The sequence below is a fragment of the Rhyacophila brunnea genome, unplaced genomic scaffold (assembly GCF_057557595.1).
Source record: "Rhyacophila brunnea isolate RB1 unplaced genomic scaffold, BYU_Rbru_1.0 scaffold_7, whole genome shotgun sequence".
Lineage (NCBI taxonomy): Eukaryota > Metazoa > Arthropoda > Insecta > Trichoptera > Rhyacophilidae > Rhyacophila > Rhyacophila brunnea.
In genome coordinates, this window is record NW_028233339.1 from 33,809,597 (window position 1) to 33,833,450 (window position 23,854).

Genomic DNA, 23,854 nt, shown 5'->3' on the forward strand with positions numbered 1-23,854 from the left:
AAAATTTCCATGCACACCCAGTCCTTTCGTTATCCACAAAAATATTTTTTTCATTGTAAAGGACGCTATGAACTCAACGATTTAAGAATAGGTACGCAATAAAGTAACCAAAATAACTTAAATATTTAGAGCGCTTACCAAAAATATTTAGCCAGACACCGGGTGAAAATAAGGTGTGATGTCCAATCAAGGTTTTATTTTTGTAGTCAGGGTTTGCAATTGAATATTCAGGAGAGTTTACTAATGCGCTTATTGCAGAGAGTTCATTCTTTTCGTCCAGAACTAAGAGGTGAGCATTTTCAGCTTCGCATACTGCCCGTGCTTGCGGCCATGTTTGAACATTCAAGTGCACTTTGTATAAATGTTTCATGGTAGGAACCTTGCGATAACCTATAAATATAAAGTATATTACATATAATATTTCAAGTCAGTCATAAATTTAATGTAATAATAAATACTTGCTTTCACGATGTAAAGGTTCGCTTTCGTAAAATTACGAATAAATATTCCCTCTAATGCGAAAACTGGATAACTAACCTTTTTTTTGCAAAAAAATGTCATTAAGACTATACTTATACGGATTGTGCAAATGACGCGTGCCGAACCAAATATAATTTGTCTTAAAAATGTAACATGCGTCAATTTAATGTTATGTTTATTGTTATATTTGTATATTCATTGACATATTTTCTTTTGCAAGTACATACGTAAAGTTTTTTAGTAATCTTTTTTTTTTTTTTAGTAAGATTTAAGAATATATTCCTCTGACGCCATGACAAAATAAATTGACGTGCTCACACCTCGACTGTCGGTCTTCAATTGGCGATGAGTGCGAAATTGTTACAGTTGAAAATTATTTTCCGGTTCACTGATGTATGCTCTTAAGGCCATGCATTAGTTGAGGCACGGTCTAAAAAGATCGTTGCTAGGCGATGTGCGGATTGCGGGTCGCGGGTGCAAAAGACACCTGTCAAACGAAATATTATTTCTCATATAAATCCAACATACGTCCATTTTATGTTCTGTTTATTATTCTATTAGTAACAATAATAATATATTCATTGACATGTTTTCTTTTTAAAGTAAATGGGTAACGTTTTTAGTCATCTTTACACGATTTTAGAATTAATTGGCCCGTCGCCATCACGCAGCAAAGTGACGTATGTCTGACTCGACGTTCCCTCAATGAATGCGAAGCGAGTACAAAATTTCGTCGCGCGTACAGTTGAAAATTATTTGGCGTTTCACTGATGCGTCACCTTAAGTGATCCATTACGTTTACATGCTTCCTATCTATGTAAAAAGTGGTTAAATGATATTAATTCTGGGTATGTAAAAAATATATCAGCATTTAGAATTTGTTTAATTTCACTCAGTATATTAATAATTGGTATAAGTATTAGAAAATACTTAATAAGTTGTAACTAATTGTTCACTTTTCGCAGGACAGATAGTAACGGCAGTGTAATGTAATTGTCTATAAAACAAAAATAGTTCTTTAAGAATAGGTATAGAAAAATTATTTCAATATTATATTATCAATATAATTGTGTCACTTAGCTTTTCGCATTATAGGGACAAACCGCAGAAAAACAATCAAGTAATAATTATAACAACTTTCCAAGTCACTAATCAAAACATTTTCTCAAAATTAGTTTTAAGAGTTTTTAGGTAAGTATTCTAGCGTACCTACTGATTAAATATATTCACTTCAGATCTAAGTGAAAAGAATTGGGTTTGTCTTACTTTTATCATAGCTTTATATTTTTTTTCCGATTACAAAAATTAATACCTCGCTTCCTCTCTATATATACCAAACTAACTGCGTACTCCTATTTCAAAATATACGCATACCACAGTTTGGTAAATATTGTTAACTATTTACACTAAGAATTTTAAATTATTAGGCAGGAATTACACGTTCAATTATGGATTAAACTATTTCGACAGCGACACATTCTACGTCATCGTATCATTGGTTTATAAAATCACAATCAGAGGTACGCAGAGTGAGCGTAGTTATGCACAAAGCAGCCGAGCCACACAAACCTCAAACAGAGATAGAAGCACTTTTATGTAAATTGTGTTTCTTTAAATCAGCAAAGCCTCTGTATACTGTGTAAACTTTTTCAATGATAGATATTATATATATATATATGATTTTGTATAACTTTTGAAGAGATAAAAGCATATAATCTATGAAATTTTGGTGTTTTATCAGTCCAGGTGTTTTGAGTAAAATGATTTTTTCTAGAATGTGCATTTTGCAGAATGCAGCCATTTCTTATTTTTGTAAGAAAAGTCTTTATTTTTGATTATTTTCTTTAAAAATAGCCTTCTAAGCTACTAAATTATTATGGGAATTTCAAAATTCTGAAAATAATTCGAAAAACTTGTAAATTATACATCAATATTTAGCTGCCTGGCACTATTTTTTATATGAAAAATCTGTATATTATATTATATATAATAAAATGAAAAACATATAATGTAATTGAGAAAATAATGTTTATTAATTGAATGTAGAAAAACACACCTTACAGTCGCGATTTTAAAAATTTACGTAAGTACATAATATTATCATTTGGCTGCTTTTTGCAAAACGAATATTGCATATTTTTAGAACGCATTTGTATGACATTTTTGTATGACAGCAGTTTGGTTGCTTTATGCAAATCGAAAATGTCATATTCTGCGATTTGCAAAATCTTTAAAACGCATTTATATGAGATGTTTGTATGACAGCAGCTTGGCTGATTTGTGCAGAACGTAAAACAAACGTGTGCGATTATGGAAATCACAATAACTCATTTTTTTCAAAATTGTGGCTTGGCTGCTTTGTGCATAACTACGCTCGAGTGAAGATAAAAATAATACACCAACAACCTGCTCTTCGTTGCATGTACTGTGTTGCCTGCGTGCCAGCATACGCATATAGGGTTGGGTTTCTCGAGAATTGAAATTTTGAACATTTCGGGAAATCCCGGATCTCGAGAATCTTTTCTTTGGGATTTCTATATTATCAAATATTATTTGAAAAAATGATTTTCTATATGAAAAAAGTGGACAGAAAACAGAACGTTCAAAGACTGATCGGGACATTTAACACAATTAAGCCAACGTCGACTCAAAATGAGCGCAATTTTTGCAACATCAGGATATTTTATGTCTCAAAAGCGAAAGCGATTATCAGACGCAGCGATTGAGAGTCTGTGTTTTTTGAAATCCCATTTTAATAAGTAATGTTTTGAATTATTTTTGTTTTCCTACTTCTATTTTGTTTGTCTTCTTACTTCATAAATAAAAAAAATATATTTTTGGAATAAACTGATTTTAGGGTTTTTACAGGTTTTTTTTGAAATTTCCCGATATCTCGAGAATTCTTTTCTGGAAATCCCAAATTTCGAGATTGAGATTTTCTCAGGAAATACCCAACTCTATACGCATATACCGCCTGTACTCGTGCATGGATTTACTGGCACCAATAGTATGTATTTTAAACTATCGCGATAATAATCTCTCACCAATCTCATTCTTCTAGCGTGAGAGAGACGCGATGTTGTCATTGCATGGTACTATTTGACAGGTTGTGAAAATTGGTAAACGTCAATAATTTTCTACGTGGTGTATACCTAGTTCGTATTATTTCTGGCAGTTTCGCCACTAACATTCTACTGCGCATGCGCACCCACCATGCAAGTTTCAATTATTAATTGCAGGATAAACGTATTTACACGTGCATTTTCTTATTATGGCCGAGATAATGCGTATGTGGGGTGTTAGCCTCATAACGACAGATTGTTGATAAATCTTTTAGATTGGATACTTATTGATTGTATATTATGAGATTGATAGAACTGGTAAGTAACAATAATAAATATTTTGGATACTAACCGTTGCTTAAGGGGGGACATGCTCGTCAAAGGTCAAAATTGAGTTTTTATTGTATTTTCAAACCATGATCCTGGACACTCCTTAAACGTTGTAGATAATCTATTTATATAATTTTAAAGCCTTATTATCCTTTATAGTTATTTTAAACATTTGAGGACTGCATGAAGTATTTTTGTTACATAAAATAGTATTCTTTTAAACCTCTCGCTCTAATGTTTTAGAATATAGTCATATTTCGGTACAGAACTGTGCAGTGGTGTTAAGATTTTTTACATTTATTAATTTTTAAACGCATTTATAAAACCATTAGTATAATTTATTACGAGATAATTTTTGTAAAATATTCACGATAAAAAATTATTTTGATAATCTCTGTGATCCCAAATTTGACAAGAATTAGGCATTTTATTATTCAAAAAATCGGCAAGATTAACACATTTGAAGATGATTCTAAAGATATTTATTATAAGCTATGTCTTTGACCATTCAAGTGTGATAAAAATCTTATGAATAATGATTGCTTTATAATAATTATTGACCTAAGAAGAAGGTAGTGTTTTTTTGAAATACGCCATTTCTTTTGTCATTCCCTAGTGGTTAAGCTACAACATACGGCCGTAGCCATAAAATGACAAACTATAATTAAAGTAGGGAGTAAAATTATGTTAACGCGCGTGTTTGAACATGTACCTTACCGAATTTTTTTTTATTTTTTTTTAAACGGTACATGTTCAAACACGCGCGTCAATATCATTTTACTCCCTACTTCAATTATAGTTTGTCATTTTATGGCTACGGCCGTATGTTGTAGCTTAACCACTAGGGAATGACAAAAGAAATGGCGTATTTCAAAAAAACACTACCTTATTCTTAGGTCAATAATTATTATAAAGCAAGCATTATTCATAAGATGTTTAGCACACTTGAATGGTCAAAGATATAGCTTATAATAAGTATCTTTAGAATCATCTTCAAATGTGTTAATCTTGCCGATTTTTTGAATAATAAAATGCCTAATTCTTGTCAAATTTGGGATCACAGAGATTATCAATATAATTTTTTATCGTGAATATTTTACAAAAATTATCTCGTAATAAATTATGCTAATGGTTTTATAAATGCGTTTAAAAATTAATAAATGTAAAAAATCTTAACACCACTGCACAGTTATGTACCGAAATATGACTATATTCTAAAACATTAGAGCGAGAGGTTTAAAAGAATACTATTTTATGTAACAAAAATACTTCATGCAGTCATCAAATGTTTAAAATAACTATAAAGGATAATAAGGCTTCAAAATTATATAAATAGATCATCTACAACGTTTAAGGAGTGTCCAGGATCATGGTTTGAATATACAATAAAAACTCAATTTTGACCTTCGACGAGCATGTCCCCCCTTAAGTTGATATCTGATACATTTTTGGTTGTATTTTCTTTGTAAACAATTTTGAGGTTTACGTTATTTTTGCAAATCGAAACTTTGGATAGGGTCTCGTCTATATTATCTTCAACCCAAAGAGAATCAATGTAGGAATTCTGCCATTTGTAGAGAGGTCCAGACAAACAGCTGTCACACGACTCAAGTTCACCACCTGTTGTAGTGAATCAAAAATTAATTGAAACGTTTTATAAAGATCATGTGTCGTAAGTTGTGCCAGAGAGCTAGTATATAGAAAAACAAATATAGAAAAAAATACTCAAACCCTGACGGCTGAAATTATTAAATATGGAACATGCTTTAGCGTGTTGGCTGGCGAATATCTGATTGTCTACATACTGAATCTATGAATGCTGGTTTTCCAAATTCGAAAGAATTCGATTTGTGAAATTAACCGTATCCAAAGAATTGAAACAATTTTACTTTTCTATAGACGAACATTATGTTGCACTGTAAGCGAACTAGTGAAAATAAATAATCTTAAATAAAAAATTCGGCTGCGCCGCAGCAACACTACTGAACGATAAAATTGAAATAATATTAGGCTAGGCGCGAGCCGGTGGCCGCGCGGCTTAAGCATTGGACTAAAACGCCCTAGGTCCCAGGTTCGAATCTTAGATCTGGCAAGTACACATATTGCTTTTCAATTTGTGTGTGAGTCAGGATATGGACCTAATAGGTTGAGCATGTGGGTGACATCCATTTCTCGTAAAAAAAATGTTAATACAAACCTCTACTCTGTGGTGGCCCATATGAACCTATTAGGATCGGATATCGAAAAAAAGGAGCGAGCAGGAGATGAGAGTGAGGCAGGCATGGGCGGGAGGGAGAGCATAGCTTGCAGGCGCAGCGAGACTCGACTAAATTTTCGTAACGATTTTGGCTCAGAGATCACGAGTAAAACATGTTCCATGTTAAAAATAGATAAAAGTTGAATCGAGTGGGATTTGTAATCAGATGCTTTACTGTCTACGATTGTTAAATATTTATAATTATTACGCCCTCTAAGGCGTTTCAAATTTCACCGATGAAAGGCCTTCAACTTCTTGATTTATGTGTGCTTGAGAGTACTAACATGATTTATAGACGGCGTCAGGTGTTGTCCACTCTAGCTAGGACATCGTTTCAATATACATATCAGTTAATATTGATTATGAACAGAAGATACCTAAGAGTTGGTGATGTATGAATGGCCAGAGGTAACTTGTTTTAAATAGAGAACGGTAAAGCCATGCACTTTTTTTTTTTGTTAATTTATGAGTCAGAACTCAATTGTCATCTTGAGAAACATAAAATAAGCTAGAAGATTTTTTAACCATGTGCGATCTTAAGAAGATCATTATGGACCTCCCCAGGTTTGTATTAACAGATTTTTATTTATACGAGAAATCGATGTTTTCCACTTGCCTAGTCTATTAGGTCACATGTCCGGAAATTTGCCCGTATGCAGTTCGCCCTAATCATACATCCTTCAACATGAAACGTTGTATCGGAAATATATGGTCGTATATTAAAGACCGTCCAACCTCTTTAGGTCCTATAGTACCGAGGTACACGGTTCTTGTCTGTTTACAGGAAGCCAGCGGCAAACAAGTTTTGAAAATAGCCGAACAATTTTTTCACAGATGACCGTATAGTATACGGTTATCATTTTCCGATAAGAAACCTCACGGCGAACTGTTAGTTCGGAAGAACAATTAGGTCCATACTCTAACTCCAATCACGCATTGAAAGATATGGGCATTGTTTGTCAAAATTGCCGATACAAACGAAAATACAATGTGAATTATAATAACTTAAATTGGTTAAGTTATCGGCCAATGGTGTGATAAACTAACTAATCACGTAGCCTTGAGTTTTTGAGATATTAAAATTTTGCCGATTGTAAAGATTTTTTGAAGATACTTGAAAGTAGAATCTGCATGGTGATTTTACTAAATAAAACTAAATTATCAATACAACGAAGAGGGGGAAAGTAAGATAAAGCTGTCATGGTGGTATTTGACTTCATTATAAAAAACTAAAAGAATTGGCAGAATTAGGATGTTATTATTTTTCAAGGTACTATTTTTTTTTTTTTTAGAATTATTAATAACCATGTCCTTGCTTTTTCGTACAAGGTGGTTGTTAGTAATTTTGAACAATCACAAACACCCAGGCTTTGAGAAAAACACATAAATGTTTTTGTCATTACCAGGAATCGAACCCAGGAACTCTCGGGTGGAAGGCGAGCGCCTTACCCACTGCACCACGAGATTATTGTCAATTTACTTTGTGTTATGACTAGGGATTCTAATCCCGGGATCCCGAGCTATTTTCGATACCTATGAATCCCAGGATTGATAAACATAATCCCGAAAATTTCGGGATTGATTTTTTTTATCAATTTTTATGGAAAATAAAATAAAAACGAAAATACAACAGAAAAAATACTTTTAATAACAAATAACTACATTAGAAATAAACTGAGTTTGAATGAAGTTTGATTTATACCCATGTGTAAGTTGCCGATAGATTTTATTTTTTCACATAAATTAATAAAAATGAGAAAGATTGGAAAAAACAATGCTTCACACTATTAATAAAGTAATTCCACCATGATCTCATACGTTTTACGGCAGTTTCATATTTGTCTGACTAATTAGATTTATGAAGCGGAAAGGCCATAAGTACACCATGATTTGCTTTATTATTTTAAATCTCGCTAACCCATTCATTAAGTCTTTACTATCAGAAACAGCAGTCTCATATTAAATTCACATTATTATTTATATTACAATATTATTTACTCCATTAAACTTATGTATTTCCAAGATTGAACGTATACCTACAAAATTAACAATTAATGTCTTAAATAGTATAAATTATACTCAATTTATTTTTGACCGATTTTATCGAAAAATGGAAAAAAAATGCTAATCCCGGGATTGACAAATTGTAATCCCGAAACCCCGGGATCAGAATTTTGGTTCGGGATTGGATTCCCTAGTTATGACTATGCATCTTCTACAGGTATTGATTGTAAAGGTTCATACCAAAAATCTGAAGGTGTGTAGCGTCAGTTGAGTAAGGTCTCTGACAAACGAATTTTGCATGTTCAGAGCAAGATACGTCAATTAATTGACCTTTATGATTCATAGCTCCACATCGCTTCTGAACAGTATTATCATTAGTAATATTACGTTCTTCCTATTGATGGTAGTAGTTCGTAATTGACAAATCTGCAAAAAAAGTATAACATATTACGGTTATTGGACTATTAGGCAGCCTTAATATTCAGTACACATATATTATATTAATAATAATGTATACATTAGTGTATTATATTAGTGTAATAATTAGGGAGCGGATTTATATGCAACAAAAAACATGATTATATGCATGCACATATGCACTTTAAATCATTAAAAATATACACTAAAACCAAAAAAAATACAGTTAAAAATTTACATTTTTATGGAAAAAAATGTAGATACCCATTTCACCCAATATTACTGATAAAAAATCGAATAACAAATTAATAATCTCAAAATACAATACAATAACAAAAAACCGCAAATAATCAATAAAAAGTTATTCAATTACAATTTTCAAAATATTTTGTTTACAAGTACCAATAATTGAATAAGAAATGCAATGAAAACTATACACAACTTTAAAAAACAAAAACGACACACTTAACTTTACTATTCCTAAATACTATTATTTAAGTGCTGTTTTTTTGTCCGAAAAAAAGTTACAATATTTTTTTCAATATTGTGCTTTGGCATTAAAATTTTCCGCCTATCTGTCAGTATTTTATTTATATGCGGAAAAAGGCATCTCAACGTCCACAGAGGTGATTGCGCAAAATTTAAATAAAGGTGCCCGACTCGATTTCACTTTTTCTGATAAATCCACAGCTCGTGGATGCCATTAAAAATGCAAGTGCAACTAAACTATCTACCTACTTAATTTAGTAATATTTCGATAAAATAATTTAAAAAAAAACTAAAATTATGAATGCAAAAGCCCTAAAATACGCATTTATTTATGAAATATGCACTAATGTCCAAAATATGCTCTAACATCTCAAATAGGCACAAAATAAATATTTTTGGATTCTGCGTCTTTCAAAACGGATTTCTGTGCAACTCTCATAGCTCTGCATACACCATAACAAAACATGCACTAGCATGTAAATCCGGGTCCTATTAATAATGTAGTGTATCAGTGGGATACGCCTACATCATCATGATACAACCGATCTATGTGAAGAAAGACTATGCGACTTGGAGTATGCAGATGACGCAGTCGTGTTAGATTCGACAATCGAACGGTTGGAGGTAACCGTGAACAGGCTCGCCGCGAACTCGAAACATGTGGGTCTTCATCTGAATGCGGCTTAGACCAAATCCATGTGCAGAGCTGCATGGATCGACGCCAACACTCCTCTGCGGGTTTCCGGTCAGCCCGTTGAGCTGGTGTCCAAGTTCAAATACTTGGGTGCCACGGTTGCCGACGATGGTGGTATTTATAATGAGCTTGGAATCCGCATAGGTATGGCGGGGTCTGCATTCAACCAACACGGAGTCGCATGGAGGTCAAGGCTGTATTCTGTGAGGACCAAATGTCGTTTGTTTAACGCGTGCGTGTTATCTGTGCTACTATATGGCTGTGAGACATGGCATCTTACTAAGCTTCAAGAGTCTCGGCTTTTGAGATTTAAGAATCGATATCTCCGCCGAATCTTAGGGGTACATTGGTGCGACCACGTTACAATAATCCGAGTTCGTGAGCAGACACAGCATCCTTCGGTGTTTGAGGTTATCACGAAGAGACGCTTTACGTGGCTGGGACACGTATTCTGGATGCCGCCAAAGAGTGCGACACTTCTTAGCCTTGTGGCACAGCCTCAAGGGTTCCCTCACCCTGCAGCGGTGCTACAGAAGTGACCTACGTGCTGCAGGTCTGACATGGCGGGAGGCGCAAGAGTTGCCGATGGACCAAGGGGAGTGGCGCGAACTTGTGCTTGCTATATGCCCCAACATTGGGTCGTGACAGAGTGAAAGAAGAAGAAGAAATATTACAAGCCAATCACCAAGATATTCCTTCTTAATAAACAAACCGGTAGGAAAATGACGATTGCAAGACTTAATTACAGTAGTTAGACTGCGTAGAGGGCGTCATAAAAGAGATAGTGAAGACATCCCTAGGACGTTTTTTTCAGTTACTAACCACAGCCTATGTTGGAGCATGCTTAAAAATATACCAAAACAATAGCTGATTGTAGTTTTATTAAACCAACTAAACCGATAAAGTTTAGGGGTGCGGGTAGTTTCTACAAAATAATGAGAAGGTATACGTATATAAAGCTATTCAGAAGAATAGCTTGCCGACGAGAAAATCTCAGTGTAGATCAGTAGTATGTATTGATACTACGGTGGAGTGGATTTTGAGGTTTTGGTGGTCGGGAGTAATTCATTTTACGGTTAAAAGTAGAGCAAGCTGGCAGAGATGAATTAAAAATTGTATCGTGTACCAGTATGAAATATTAAAAACATTAATTAATTAATTAACAGAAATTAGGGTGAAAAGTAGTCCGGAGACTATTTTAATACATTAATAATTACAAGATAAAAAGATTTTTTTTTATTTTGTTAACTATCAATTCATGGTGGAACTGCATTGTATTGTTGTTTAATTTAATAAAACGCAATTTTTTTGTAGTAAGTACTTATTCCAGTTTTGATCAATAAATTAGGACCGGTTTCGTCCGCCTCAGAGGGACATTTTGAACTGAAAACTGTCCCTCTAAGGCGGACGAAATCGGTCCTAATTTATTGTACAAAAGTAGAATAAGTACCACAAAAAATTGCGTTTTATTAAATTAAACAACAATAGAACTTTTTATATACAACCTTTTTAAATTTTCTGTTGAACCATATAAACTTGACTTGACTAGCTTAAACGATCAAAAAATTTGTATTTGACATGTCATATTGATTTCCATAGTAACGCACGTATATATTAATAATTTAGTTGCTAGGACCCCAGACTAGCAACCAATAATGTTGTCGAAATAACTTTTCATACAAAACAGAATTAACTGAAAATAAATTCACTTCTTCTACTTAAAGATGGCTAAAAGTATTAAAAAATGCATTGGCATCGTGTTCTGATAACTAAAAGTTTCAAATATCTAGCTAGTCGGGAATTTAGTTAAAAATCGATTGCAAGATTTGTACCGGACAAAGAACCACCGGACAAATAAGAATACGAGCTAAGCAAAACGTTGTAAAATAGACAATTACACAAGAGAGATAAACTCTGGTTATTTTAGTTAAATTTTGACTATTGTTGTGGACAATTAATATAACGTCAGTAGTACCCAGCATTATAGTCAAAACGTTCGATTGTTGTGAATCAGTGGCGAAGGGTGACTTTTGAAAAGAGGTAGGCTGTGGAGATCAGAGAACAAGAGCATACTTGTCAGGTATACTTACGGGAGATTAGAAGTTAATACTTACGATATTACTACTGATGAATAGGTGCACACTAAAATGATAACGGCACACTGAATCATTTTACAACTGCCAGTTAAAAACGAATATTTGTCATATAAATTGTTGTGATAATATTTAATATAAGTTTTTTTTGCTGTGTGCAATTAATCTAAATGAACCCTTGACCTTCCAGCTTTGATAATATATGATTTTTTAACAAACGTCAAACTCGAGAATGATATTCTTAAAATTTGGTCTGTCGTATTCATAACAATTTTCAAAATCAATCGGAAAACTAGACATTTAATAAATACTTATATATTTGAAACACTGACAAATGACTTAGGGTACAAAATAGAATAAACTATTCACATTCAGAACACAATAAATCACTGAATTTTGTGTAACAAAATAAAACTTTACCACCGTGTTTGGAACAACAATCTGACTGAATTAAAATGATATAAATTATGTTTGTCTATGACTGAACTAATCTAAATAATAATCATGAGATACATTTTTATTATTTGCTTAAAGCGGCAGGCATAGACAATAAAAGTTGCATAAAGAGTTGTAAGCGGTGTCTCGAGCGCTTACCAAACGAGACAAAATTTGTAGACTTGCCTGAAGAGATGAGTCATCATAAGTATAGAAAACTATTTTCGATTATGGTGTCAATAATCGTCATTCAAAGAACAAAAACAGATGTCGCTACTCGCGTGTAATTTTTTGTTTGATTCTAAACTTGACTAATAAATAGTCGCCATTCTCAATTCAAATTCTGACCATAGATGACTCAATATTTAAAAATATTCTTCCGTATTTAAATTTGAAATAAATACTTGAAGATATAGTTTTCTTGAAGGTAGGCTTTAAAATAATCGCTTAGTATGGAGCCTTCGCCACTGAACATTATAGTGTCGCAGGAAAGTTGATTAATTTTGGATCGATTATTTAGATATTTTGCACTGCATTTTATTCGTTATTTCACTTTCGTGTTCGAGGAGTTGTTTAGCTGTCGATTATGTAGGATTATTTTTAAAATTGGTAGAGAAGTAAACTCTGGAAATTACGGTTTATAAGGCCGCCATCTGGAGCAAGGTGACCATTTGTTCAAGGGTAGTTTTTCAGCTGTAGAAATATATTCAAAAATCTTTCATCTTTGAAGGAGAGTGAGATGCAAAAGGGAGGTAGATAATTTTATTGTTCTAGAGCTTTTTCGAACGAAAATCTACCGTTAGGTGCATTTTTGTTGCTTGGCGGGGTGCTACCTTGCTTTCGAAGTCGCTAGCTTTCTAGGTAGGTACTGTTATATAGGTAACCGAAAGGAACAGAATGCAAATACTTCGTTGGAATTTAATATTACGATTTTTATGCACATGTATTATGGCATTATATAGATTTTAGAAGGTGAATGGGGTATGTTTGTATGAAATATACGAGAATGGGACAACTGGACGCCAGGACAATTGGACGCCGCACTGTCGTTGTCTCTTGTCGTCGAAGAATTTTAATCAGTTTATATCTACTACTTAGTAGCTTTAATTCATTTTACTCTTAACATAATGTTTTTTAATGCGGATTGAGATGTCTAAGGTTTTATATAAAAATAAAAACTCTTTTTTTTTTGGAACTTATACATATGCACGATTAAATCATTATTCACGTATGCATATTTAAATTCTCACCAACTATTAAATCGTAATATAATAATTTAAATATAAATAATGATATGAAATATATTTTCGATATAAATAAATAGTACCTATAAGTACTTAACGTCTATTTATTTTCAAATTGCGTGGCATCAGTTGTCCCGGCGCCAAATCATCCTAGACCCAGATATACAAAGGGCACGATAGAGTTGGTGTCAGTATATGATGGTATAATATAATATTTCAAATTAAGCTACAAATATTTTATTTAACTTCTAAATGATATAGATGGGACGTACTGCGTTTTTGATAATACATATTGATTTCACATAATATAATACATTTTTTTAAATATACTTCTTGTTCTTCCACCATCTCCGATCCTAATAGGATCATATGGGCCTCCACAGAGTGGTGGTTCGTATTAATAGATTTTGTTTTTATGATAAATGGATGTCGGCCACTTGGTCAACTTATTAGGTCTATACTCTGACTCATACACAAATTGAAAAACAACATGTGTACTTGTCAGACCTAGGATTCGAACATGGGACCCACGATGCTATAGGCCGACGCTTAAGTCGCGTGGCCAACGCGGGTGTTTAATATCTATTTATTTTTCGTATTCAGTGAGTTAAAAAGACACTTACCATTTTCTGTTATATATTCTCCTTCGTCATATATATTATGGAATCCAAGAAGAAGATGTTGCTTATCCTTATATACATGGGGTTCAGGTTCGCTAGGAGCGAGTGAGCTTTTATTCATGATATTTTTCAGTATGTCAGCTTCGGCGGCATTGGCAGGCATTGCCAATCGAGAATTATCCAATCGACATACCCTTGTGGCATGGTACCACGTGGCTTTTTTTTCGTAGAGCTTATAAATCAAGCTAACATTCTCAAAAATTTGAGTTGCTTAAAAATATTATTAATCAATAAGAATATTACAAAATATAATATGTGTATCATATTAATTAAATTACATAAATTAACCATGAACGGATTTCTTTTGCTTAAGAGGCATTATCAACCTCTAAACACAATTAATATAATACCGTAGGTATTGCTTTTACCTCCGTCCGCTCCACGTAACCGCAGTATAAGACGTTTGTTCCAAGGCATATTACACCCAAGTTACGGCCATAAACTATGAATTTCGAATGTAGTGCTATTTATTGCTTTGACTTCGATTGCGATATTAAGGTAAATGCTTAGACTATAGAAACATCTAGACGCCACCCATTGCATTGCTAAATGAAGCTGCGTGCCGTGTGTTTGGTTTGTGAGCGAGCGAACGCATTCGTACACAAATGTTTGAGACCATAGACCATTTCGCTAGTGCTCGCACTAGACGCTCAGAATTAAAATATAATTTTCTATTTTTTTACGTCATATACCTAGTATTTTTAAGTGGTCAAAATGCAACCATTAGGTAAAGATATCCATAACTTAAGTTATTTTAAAGAAACACTAGATCACTGATATTAAAATATATAATAATATACAAATAAATTATCACGAACATGTATCAACTTACCTATGAAACGTAATACCATCTTCTTGCTTATCAGTACGGTTACAACATTTTAATACAACACAAATTTAATACTACTTAATTAACTAAAAATATTTACCACTGATATTATGTTTAACACAAAAAATATCAATTTTAGCAACACGCGCTCGCAGGTTATCGACGCTTAGCTATGCAACAAACTAAGATTTGGTGGCGACACCACAGCAAATCATCTCACACATCTGTAAATCTTTTATATTACTCTAGCGCGTGTCGCAGAGATTATAAGGGTGTCGAATACTTTCTCACTCGCACTTATGCATCGTTTTTGTCCAGGCCTTAGGTAAATGTGTGTACAACATTTTGATAGCTTTGTAGTTAACAAAAATGGTACTTAATATATTAATTAATATGAACGAAATTTACCATCGAAAATAAATCTTCAGTTCCTGCAAACAAGTTACCGCATTACATACAAAGTTGAGCAATAACTAGCACTACCATTGGAACTCGTAATTTAGTGTCACGGTCTGACTATAGAAGCCTTGGACATGTTTAAACAATTTACTAATGTGCAGGCAAAGATTATGTATTATATTCCGTTTTGACAGCTTTCGCAACAAGGAGTAAGGTACAAACTTTTACATACAATATTAATTAGTTTGTAAATGATAAAAAATATATTGAAGATATTATATTATCGTTTTAAATTATCATTTGAATTAAATTAAAAGTAGGCATCATTATCGATTATTTTGTAGGTTGGTTATCTCATGGAATTATTGAAGACATAACTAACTAAATATTTTAGCAATATAAAATAAATATTGAAATAAGTAATGGTGATTGTATAAAAAAAATACAACGATAATACCTTCAGCATGTAGAAAAGTGGCAGTGAGTAAATATAAAACCGTTCGATAAAATTTTCCCATTTTCCGATATTTTCTGGAAAATAGAAAAAAATGGTCTCTACAAATCTAACTGCATTTCCAACAAAAAATTCTCTAAATATATAAACAGCGAATTCGATAATAATTATTATATAAAACAAACAAATAGAGACATAAAAATGTTTAGCAATACGACTATTATATTATATTTTATGAATTGATAAACAACCGTATTATTTTATGCATTTCTGTAATATTATTTTACTAACTTTTACTAATACTCTAAAATATATATATATTGTATTGTTCTCTTAATGACACAGTGGTGTACTCGAGGGCTCGCCAATTATTTAATATTAAACTAAAAAAATACATTGACCAAACTCAAAAAATTCAGCTGAATCAGCAGGAAAAAAATCACGTTAGTATTAAAATATTATTTGACGTGCCACAAACAAAAGCAGTTATCTCCCGGCAGAAAAGTTTAAATTTAGTTTTCAAGATGTGAGTAAAATTTTACATTAATCATCTTGCGATAACTAAAGTGAATAAAAATGTAATAAAACACGTTAACAAACGGTAACTTGAATAATATGATGACTGTGAAATCAGAAAGAACAGAATATGTGATGGCTATAACCCTCGTCGTGTAAAAATAATATTAACTAGGAGTTATTTTTGCAATATGACCGAGTTTTTTTAAAATGTAGGTATTGTAAAACTGTTTTAATTAAATGTCATCAAATATTTGCGCAGCGTATTAAATTGTTAATATAATACATATTATGCCTCAGATCCATAGAAATTCAATCGTATGTTAACTCTTTTTTTAAGAATATCATAGGGGAATAAAAATGAACCACGAGTTAGAAGAGCTGATTGAACAGCAAACAATCATAAGATACAGTCCCAAAGACTACGATGGGCGGGACATGGAGAGAGAATGCCTGAAGTTAGAGCGCCAAGGATCATGATGAAGTAGCTACCCCAACGGAAGAGACCCACAGGCCGACGAAGAAGGAGATGGGCTGACGCCGTAGAAGTGGACTGAAGTGTGGCGAGAAATTCGGAGTGAGTGGAGAGCAGTTGTAGAGGAGGCCAAATCCCACCCCGGGATGCAGCGCCGTGGAAGAAGAAGAAGATAAGGGCGTATTCCAAGTAGAAACAACGTTGATTAGATCGTCTTTTAAAATAGGATAAGGAAAGTTTCAATGCACCCCTAACCGAAGCAAATTAGAAACCAGCAGCCACCACTGATTTCGATGCTATAATGTTGAGATAAGAAAAAGATTATAGATCAATAAATATACTAAGCGTTTTAATTAAAGCCTATTAGCGTGTAGTTTTAACATATTTCCATAGCAAGACATACCCTTAACTGGCCGATCCCTGTGTGCGTTACTTTTATGTATGTAATAACAATATTTAAAAGGTGTCATTAAATAAAAATATATAATATAAATTTGAAATTAATAACATGGTTATTTCAATAAGTTATCACAGAAATGCATTAAGTTTATCTATATTACCGATTTAATCGTTGCTTTATTCAGAATTTTATGATCGTCATATTAGTACACTTTTTTATGTATTTATTCGTGTTTTATATTATTATTGTCGATTTCGATAGTGTATATATATTCAGAAATTGTTTTGTGGAGAGTGCAGTCGGATATTAAGAGACGAATAACTTTTCTATTTTCTGGTTACCAGAAATTATCGGAAAATGGGGAAATTTTATAAAACAATTTTATTTTTACTCACTGCCACTTTTCTACATGCTGAAGGTATTGTTACATTTTCTTTCTTATATATTATTTATTTTAAATATTATGTCTGAAATAATTCTATGATATAAACAAGTCTGTCATATTAAACCTTAAATGTAAATTAAGTTATCTGCATACATTATATTAAATTAAAACATCATTTTTTTTATATTCATAGTTTCAAAAAAGTACTTACGTATCGCTGTCATAATATCGTATGTAAAATTCTGTACCATATTATTTGTTATAATGATAATTAATGCCTTTAATGCGTAATATAGTATCTTTCTGCACGCGGACAAGTAAAATTTTTATATCACTTCTATATTATAAACTTGGAGAATAATATGAAAGCGATTTCATCCGCGTAAAGATTACCAATGAAAATTAACAAAAAAGAACATGCCTCGTTCGTTATTAAAAATATAAGTATTTATATATTATATTGTCTTGTGGAGCGGAAATGAAAGCAATACCTATGGTTTTATATTATGTTTATAGGCTCAAAGGCAAAGAATTAATTCATGTAATTTAATTAATATGGTACACGTATATTTTGTAATATTCTTATTTATTAATAATATTTTTTTAAGCAACTCAAATTTTCGAGAATGTTAGCTTGATCTATAAACTTAGCGAAGAAAGAGCGACGTGGTACGAAGCCACAAGGTTATGTCGACAGAATAATTCCCGATTGGCAATGCCTGCCAATGCCGCCGAAGCTGAAATCCTGAAGAATATCTTGAATACCAAGCATATCATCGAAACTACCCCTACCGAACCAAAAAACGTAATGTACGAGTTTCACAATCATCTACTTCTTGGATTCCACAATATGTTTGTCGAGGGAGAATTTATAACGGAAAATGGTAAGTTTTTTATTTAAAATAAAAGATATGAAGTACGGAAAAAATTATCTTACGCATCGGTAGTCAATATTTGTTACCAACCAAAAGCGTGCTGTGCCAGTCACCATTATAATTTAAAAGTTTTGATACAATTTTTTATTGCTCTGTAAAATAATATCTGTATTATGTTTGTAATCAGTAAAAAAATATTATACTGCAATGAACAAAGAGGTTTGATATTTCGATGCGCTTGTTCTTACCACAGAACAGATAATAAATATAATTCCGATAGGCTATATACCAATACAGTATAGTTTGACGCAGGTACGAGTGTCCTACAAAAATGAACCACGCATTATAGACTGCAATAGTCTGTAATACATCAATATTAAATAAGCGTCTATGCATAAACCGTGAGCAATTGTCAGTATTTGACGTATGACATATTCTTGACACGTGTTTAAAATTTATCCCGTATTCTTCCTTACTCGAGATCGTTTACCTGCTTCTCCTTACCCGTTAGGTATTTCAGTTCCCATTATTTCTGAGTTCCCTGGTTCTTACAAATAAAAATCGTACATTGCCACCATCGGTTTTGGCAAATCTGATATAAAATCTCATGGGCTGAAAACCACTCCATATCAGTAGGGAAAGTAGGACTTAAGCTGTTATTCTAAACTTCTATTTAGTTAAACCTTGTCATTCATACGTTTCTATTTTCATTAAATTAAGATTACAAATTGCAGCTGGTAGAGTTGGTTAGTTTTTAAAATTCAATAAAACCCTGCGTAAACCAAGTCGTAATAGATAAAAGAAATAATCTTCAAATATGAATATGCACTATTTTTGTCAGATGGTCCATAGTATTACACCGATTCTAAATGTAAGCTCACCATAATATAAATCTGAAAATATGAAATCAATCTTATGAGTTTTGTTGTGATTTCTCGTAAAAACAAAAATCTGTCAATAAAAACCTCCACCCCGTAGAGACCCATACCATGATCTTTTTAGGATTGGACATAGCAGTAATTTTTCAATTAATATTGTCTCAGCGATTAAATTTCTAAATTAATGAAAACAAAATAGCAAAAATAAATATCTTAATATCGATAGTGATAGTAAAATCCATCTCTAAACCCTATGATTTTTGTATTTCACTGATGTTTCTTAAAAAAAATAATTATAGGCTTTATTTTGCAGATTTGTCAATCGAAAACTATTACCATATATGGCATAAGCATAGGCACACAAACATTGTGCGCAAGGGATGTGGAGCTTTGGACCACAATGGTCACTTAATTGATGTATCTTGTACCCTACCTGCGTACTTCGTTTGTCAAAAACCATACGCAACAAACGCCAATCACCTTCACATTTTTGGTATGTAAACATTTTTACACCCCAATACCAACAGAAGACAAGTATTCATACCATCGTTGAACAAGTGACATCTATCTGCTAATTAATATATTTCCATATGAGGTCATAATCAGTATAACTTGTTTATCTTTAATTTCATCTTTCTGAGAAAATTTATGAATATGGCAAAACTTTCATATTTTAAATTTAATACGTCTAGCATAGGGTTTGCAATATGTACGGGAATTTCAAAACCGGCATTCCAGTATTTTTCGATACCGAAATACCAGATTTTAAAATCAAAAAATATCGATATTGACAATACCGGTATTGAAAATGGAAACAAAATGTATTAATTATTAAAATAAACTGTACACCTTTTTTCGGATTACACGATGTCTGGCTTACTTCCGTTGGCCTTCAAAGTTCTTGGTGACCAACAGCAGTTAGGTACACGTGTAGATTTTCGAAATACATTATTGTAGGTACTTCCCTAAATTTAAATATATCCAATTGTTTTCGCCAGTCGCTTACGGGTTTTAGAAGTTGTCAGTGTGTTTTCTGTTTTATCATAGACATATATATACATTTATTTTATTGGTAGTATTAATACTGGTATTTAATAGAAAATACCGAAATACCGGTATTTTCAATTGGTATTGCAATCCATAGACTAGCCTATTTTTCATTTCTTGAATCAGACTAAGTGATTTTTAAGGATTGTGAATAGTGAATTAAAAAAATAATTATTCAAAAACATGACGTTAATTTTGGCCATTTTTATACATTCACCTAATTTTTCACTATCTTTGCTTATTAACAATTAATTACAAGGATGTCGTAGCTTAAATTTAGATAATTTTCGATGCAAACTATAAATCATGGTTGTATATTTGCATGGTAGTATAATATTAATTTAATCATATACATATTGAATATAACACGATAGTTCGTTCTACTCTTAACAGTCATAGTTGCATTCCAGGTATGAAAATATAATATTTCGTCTTGCCTTGTTAACGTATTAGTATAATATCTTTTTACCAAAAATTAATCGTGAACATTATTAAAGTGAATATGAAAAATTGATATTGTATTACAATAAACAATATTTATATATACTAATCTACTATATTAATCTATGATTTATTATAATAGGCGGTTCACTTGATCTGTGTGACGGTTGCTTGGCTGGACCTATATACAAATGGCAAAAATCCTATGTTGATTCTCTTTGGGCCAATGGCAAAATAGATGAGTCCCTGTCGAAAGTTTCAATTTGCGAAAATAACGTAACTCTGCAAATAGTCTACAAACAAGATACACCCGACAGTGTATCTGATATCAACTTAAGCAACGGTGAGTTCATAAAATATTTATTTATGAATGTACCTAAAAACCTAATAGAGAAATAACTAAAATGGAAATATTTCGTATTTTTTGACAATTTCAAATTTTACCGAGATTAAAAATCACTCTTTATGTAGTGGTGAAATGTGAGTATTATTATTATATTTTTTTGCATTTATTTGTCTTAAGATATTATACTGTAGGTACTTTTACTAAGACACAGCTTTAAGCATAGGGGGCTAACTGTACATAATGTGTCATAAAAATTCACGGAATGCTCTTAATATTACCTTGCGGAACCCTGGTAATCTGTGGAATATGATTTAGGAAACACTACTGTAGTTCATCATACTGCCCTTAACCTTAGCGATAGGTAGAGGGGGCCCGTCAAGCATCTTGGTCTTGGGGCCCGCTTTAAGATGTGGGGCTATGCCTTTATGTGAAAGGAATTTTAATTAATAATGAATGAAATAATATGAATAGTAAGTACCTATACCTTTTATTTTTACAGGTTATCAGAAAATTCCGAATTTGAAAAATTTATACAAATATCACCTGCATGTTAGGACATGGTTTGAAGCGCGATCAATATGCGAGGCTGAAGATGCTCATCTCGTGGTTTTGAACGACCAACTTGAAGACGCTGCTATCCAAGAGTGGATGTCATCTCCTGAAAATATAGGCCCCAACCCTGATAACAATAACATTACTATGATTGGGCATCACACTCTATTTGTACCCGGTGTATGGCACAATATTTTTGGTAAGTATTCCACATCCCTAAGAAAAAAAAATGTATACCAGAAAAATCAAAGATGTGATTGAACGCACTGTTTATATTTTTGGTTTTCTCAATGATTGGTTGAAACTTAAATATTTAACGTTATTTTGATGCAAAAATATATATTTCTCTTTTTACGAAATCTTACTATAAAGTACCATATTAGCTATTAATTGGTGGTGTATTCAAACAAATATGTGTTATATTCTTTTTTCTTTTTTAATACTGCAACAGGCCGTGAGGTCCAATGACAGTTAGTAGCAAGGTAAACGACTAGTATAACTAGTAATACAAATTATGATGGTAAATCATGACGTATTACATGGTAATAGCTAATACTGAATGTGAATGACTTTCAAAAGCGAGGAGACATCCAACAACGTTAGCCTCTTCCGTTTGTCACATTCGAGGTTAAGATGTGGCTTTGAACCTGGCTCGGTTACGTTCTAAAATGTTTCAAAATGGTCTCAAAGTAGCCTGCATTTTATTCAAATTTTAGCGTCCTTAAAGACATATCACATAGTTCAACTTTAAACGGTGGAGCTAAGGCATTTTGACATAATCTGAGAAAACGTAGCATAACTAACAAGCGATTCTCAAATCAAGTGAATTATTCGTTAATAATAATATTATTATTGTACCACATTACATTTATCGATATTAAAATGAAGCATGACGTCGTAGCAGACTGCTATTTTATAGTTAGTGTTAAGAAACACTTACGTAATTTCTTTTATTGTGTTAACTATCAATACATGGTGAAACTGCATTGTATTATTGATTTATATTCTTCTTCTTCTACCACCCTGTCACGTCCCAATATTGGGGCATAGGGCAAGCACAAGTTGGCGCCACTTCCTTTGGTCCATCGCCTACTCTTGCGCCTCCCGCCATGTCAGATCTGCAGCACGTAGGTCGCTCTTGTAGTACCGCTGCAAGGTGACGGAGGGCCGGAACGAACGGAACGCGACGGAACTCTTCAGCTGGGCCACAAGGGTACGAAGTGCCGCACTTTTTGGCGGCTTCCGGAGCCACTTAAAGCGTCGATTTATATTAATAAAACGCAATCTTTTTGTACTTATTCCACTTTTTTATTTAATAATTTGGACCGATTTCGTCCGCCTCAAAGGGACACTGCGTTTTAATAATATAAATCAATAAGTACTTACGTATTGCTTACACTAAGTAATTTAGTAAATGAATCGGGTTGGGTGTTAATAATTATCTATATATTTTTTGTTTAAGGTGATGAAACCAACCCTCATCCATACACAAAGAAACTTGTTACTAATATGACGGCTCCCCCACCCTTGCATGAATGCGGTGCTCTTAGGAGAACTTGGATGGGTGGATATCCCTGTAACGCTAAAGCTACGTTTGTTTGCGAGAAAGCGATTCCTGTTCTGAATTGGAAATTACATTAATCACATCAATAGGAAATGATCCAGATAAAAAGTTAATTTATTAAGTTTGCACATTATATTATTTGAATATCACCAACACACTAAATAAACAGAAATAAAATTACCAATATCACAAAACATGATAATATATTATATAATAATCAATACTTTTGTAATTTTTTTCGCGTTTACGCAGAAAATATATTCGCACTGTAAAACTAAATAAAATCTAAATAAACATATTTAAATCAGTTTTCCTTTTATTTTCCACAGTGAACAAAATAAACTACTGTAATGTCTCCTATTAGGAGAAAACTGGATTAAAATACTAACAATGCATGATTTCGAAGCACTATTTTTCACAATATGAAAGATTCAATGAATAAAATGAAATATTATGATTCTTTGTTAATGAGTTAAATATACCCTATTTTAACACAATGCTTACGGGC

At 32.6% G+C, this 23,854-nt stretch overlaps 1 protein-coding gene across 1 annotated transcript; it reads left to right on the forward strand.

Annotated features, from left to right (window-relative positions):
• The first annotated feature begins 18,358 nt into the window (after positions 1–18,358).
• LOC147064752 (hemolymph lipopolysaccharide-binding protein-like) lies at positions 18,359–23,423 on the forward strand. Its single transcript, XM_085957704.1, has 3 exons — positions 18,359–18,527; positions 21,730–21,981; positions 23,245–23,423. The coding sequence occupies exons 1-3, from the start codon at positions 18,359–18,361 to the stop codon at positions 23,421–23,423; spliced, it is 600 nt and encodes a 199-aa protein (XP_085813830.1).
• The last annotated feature ends 431 nt before the right edge of the window (positions 23,424–23,854 follow it).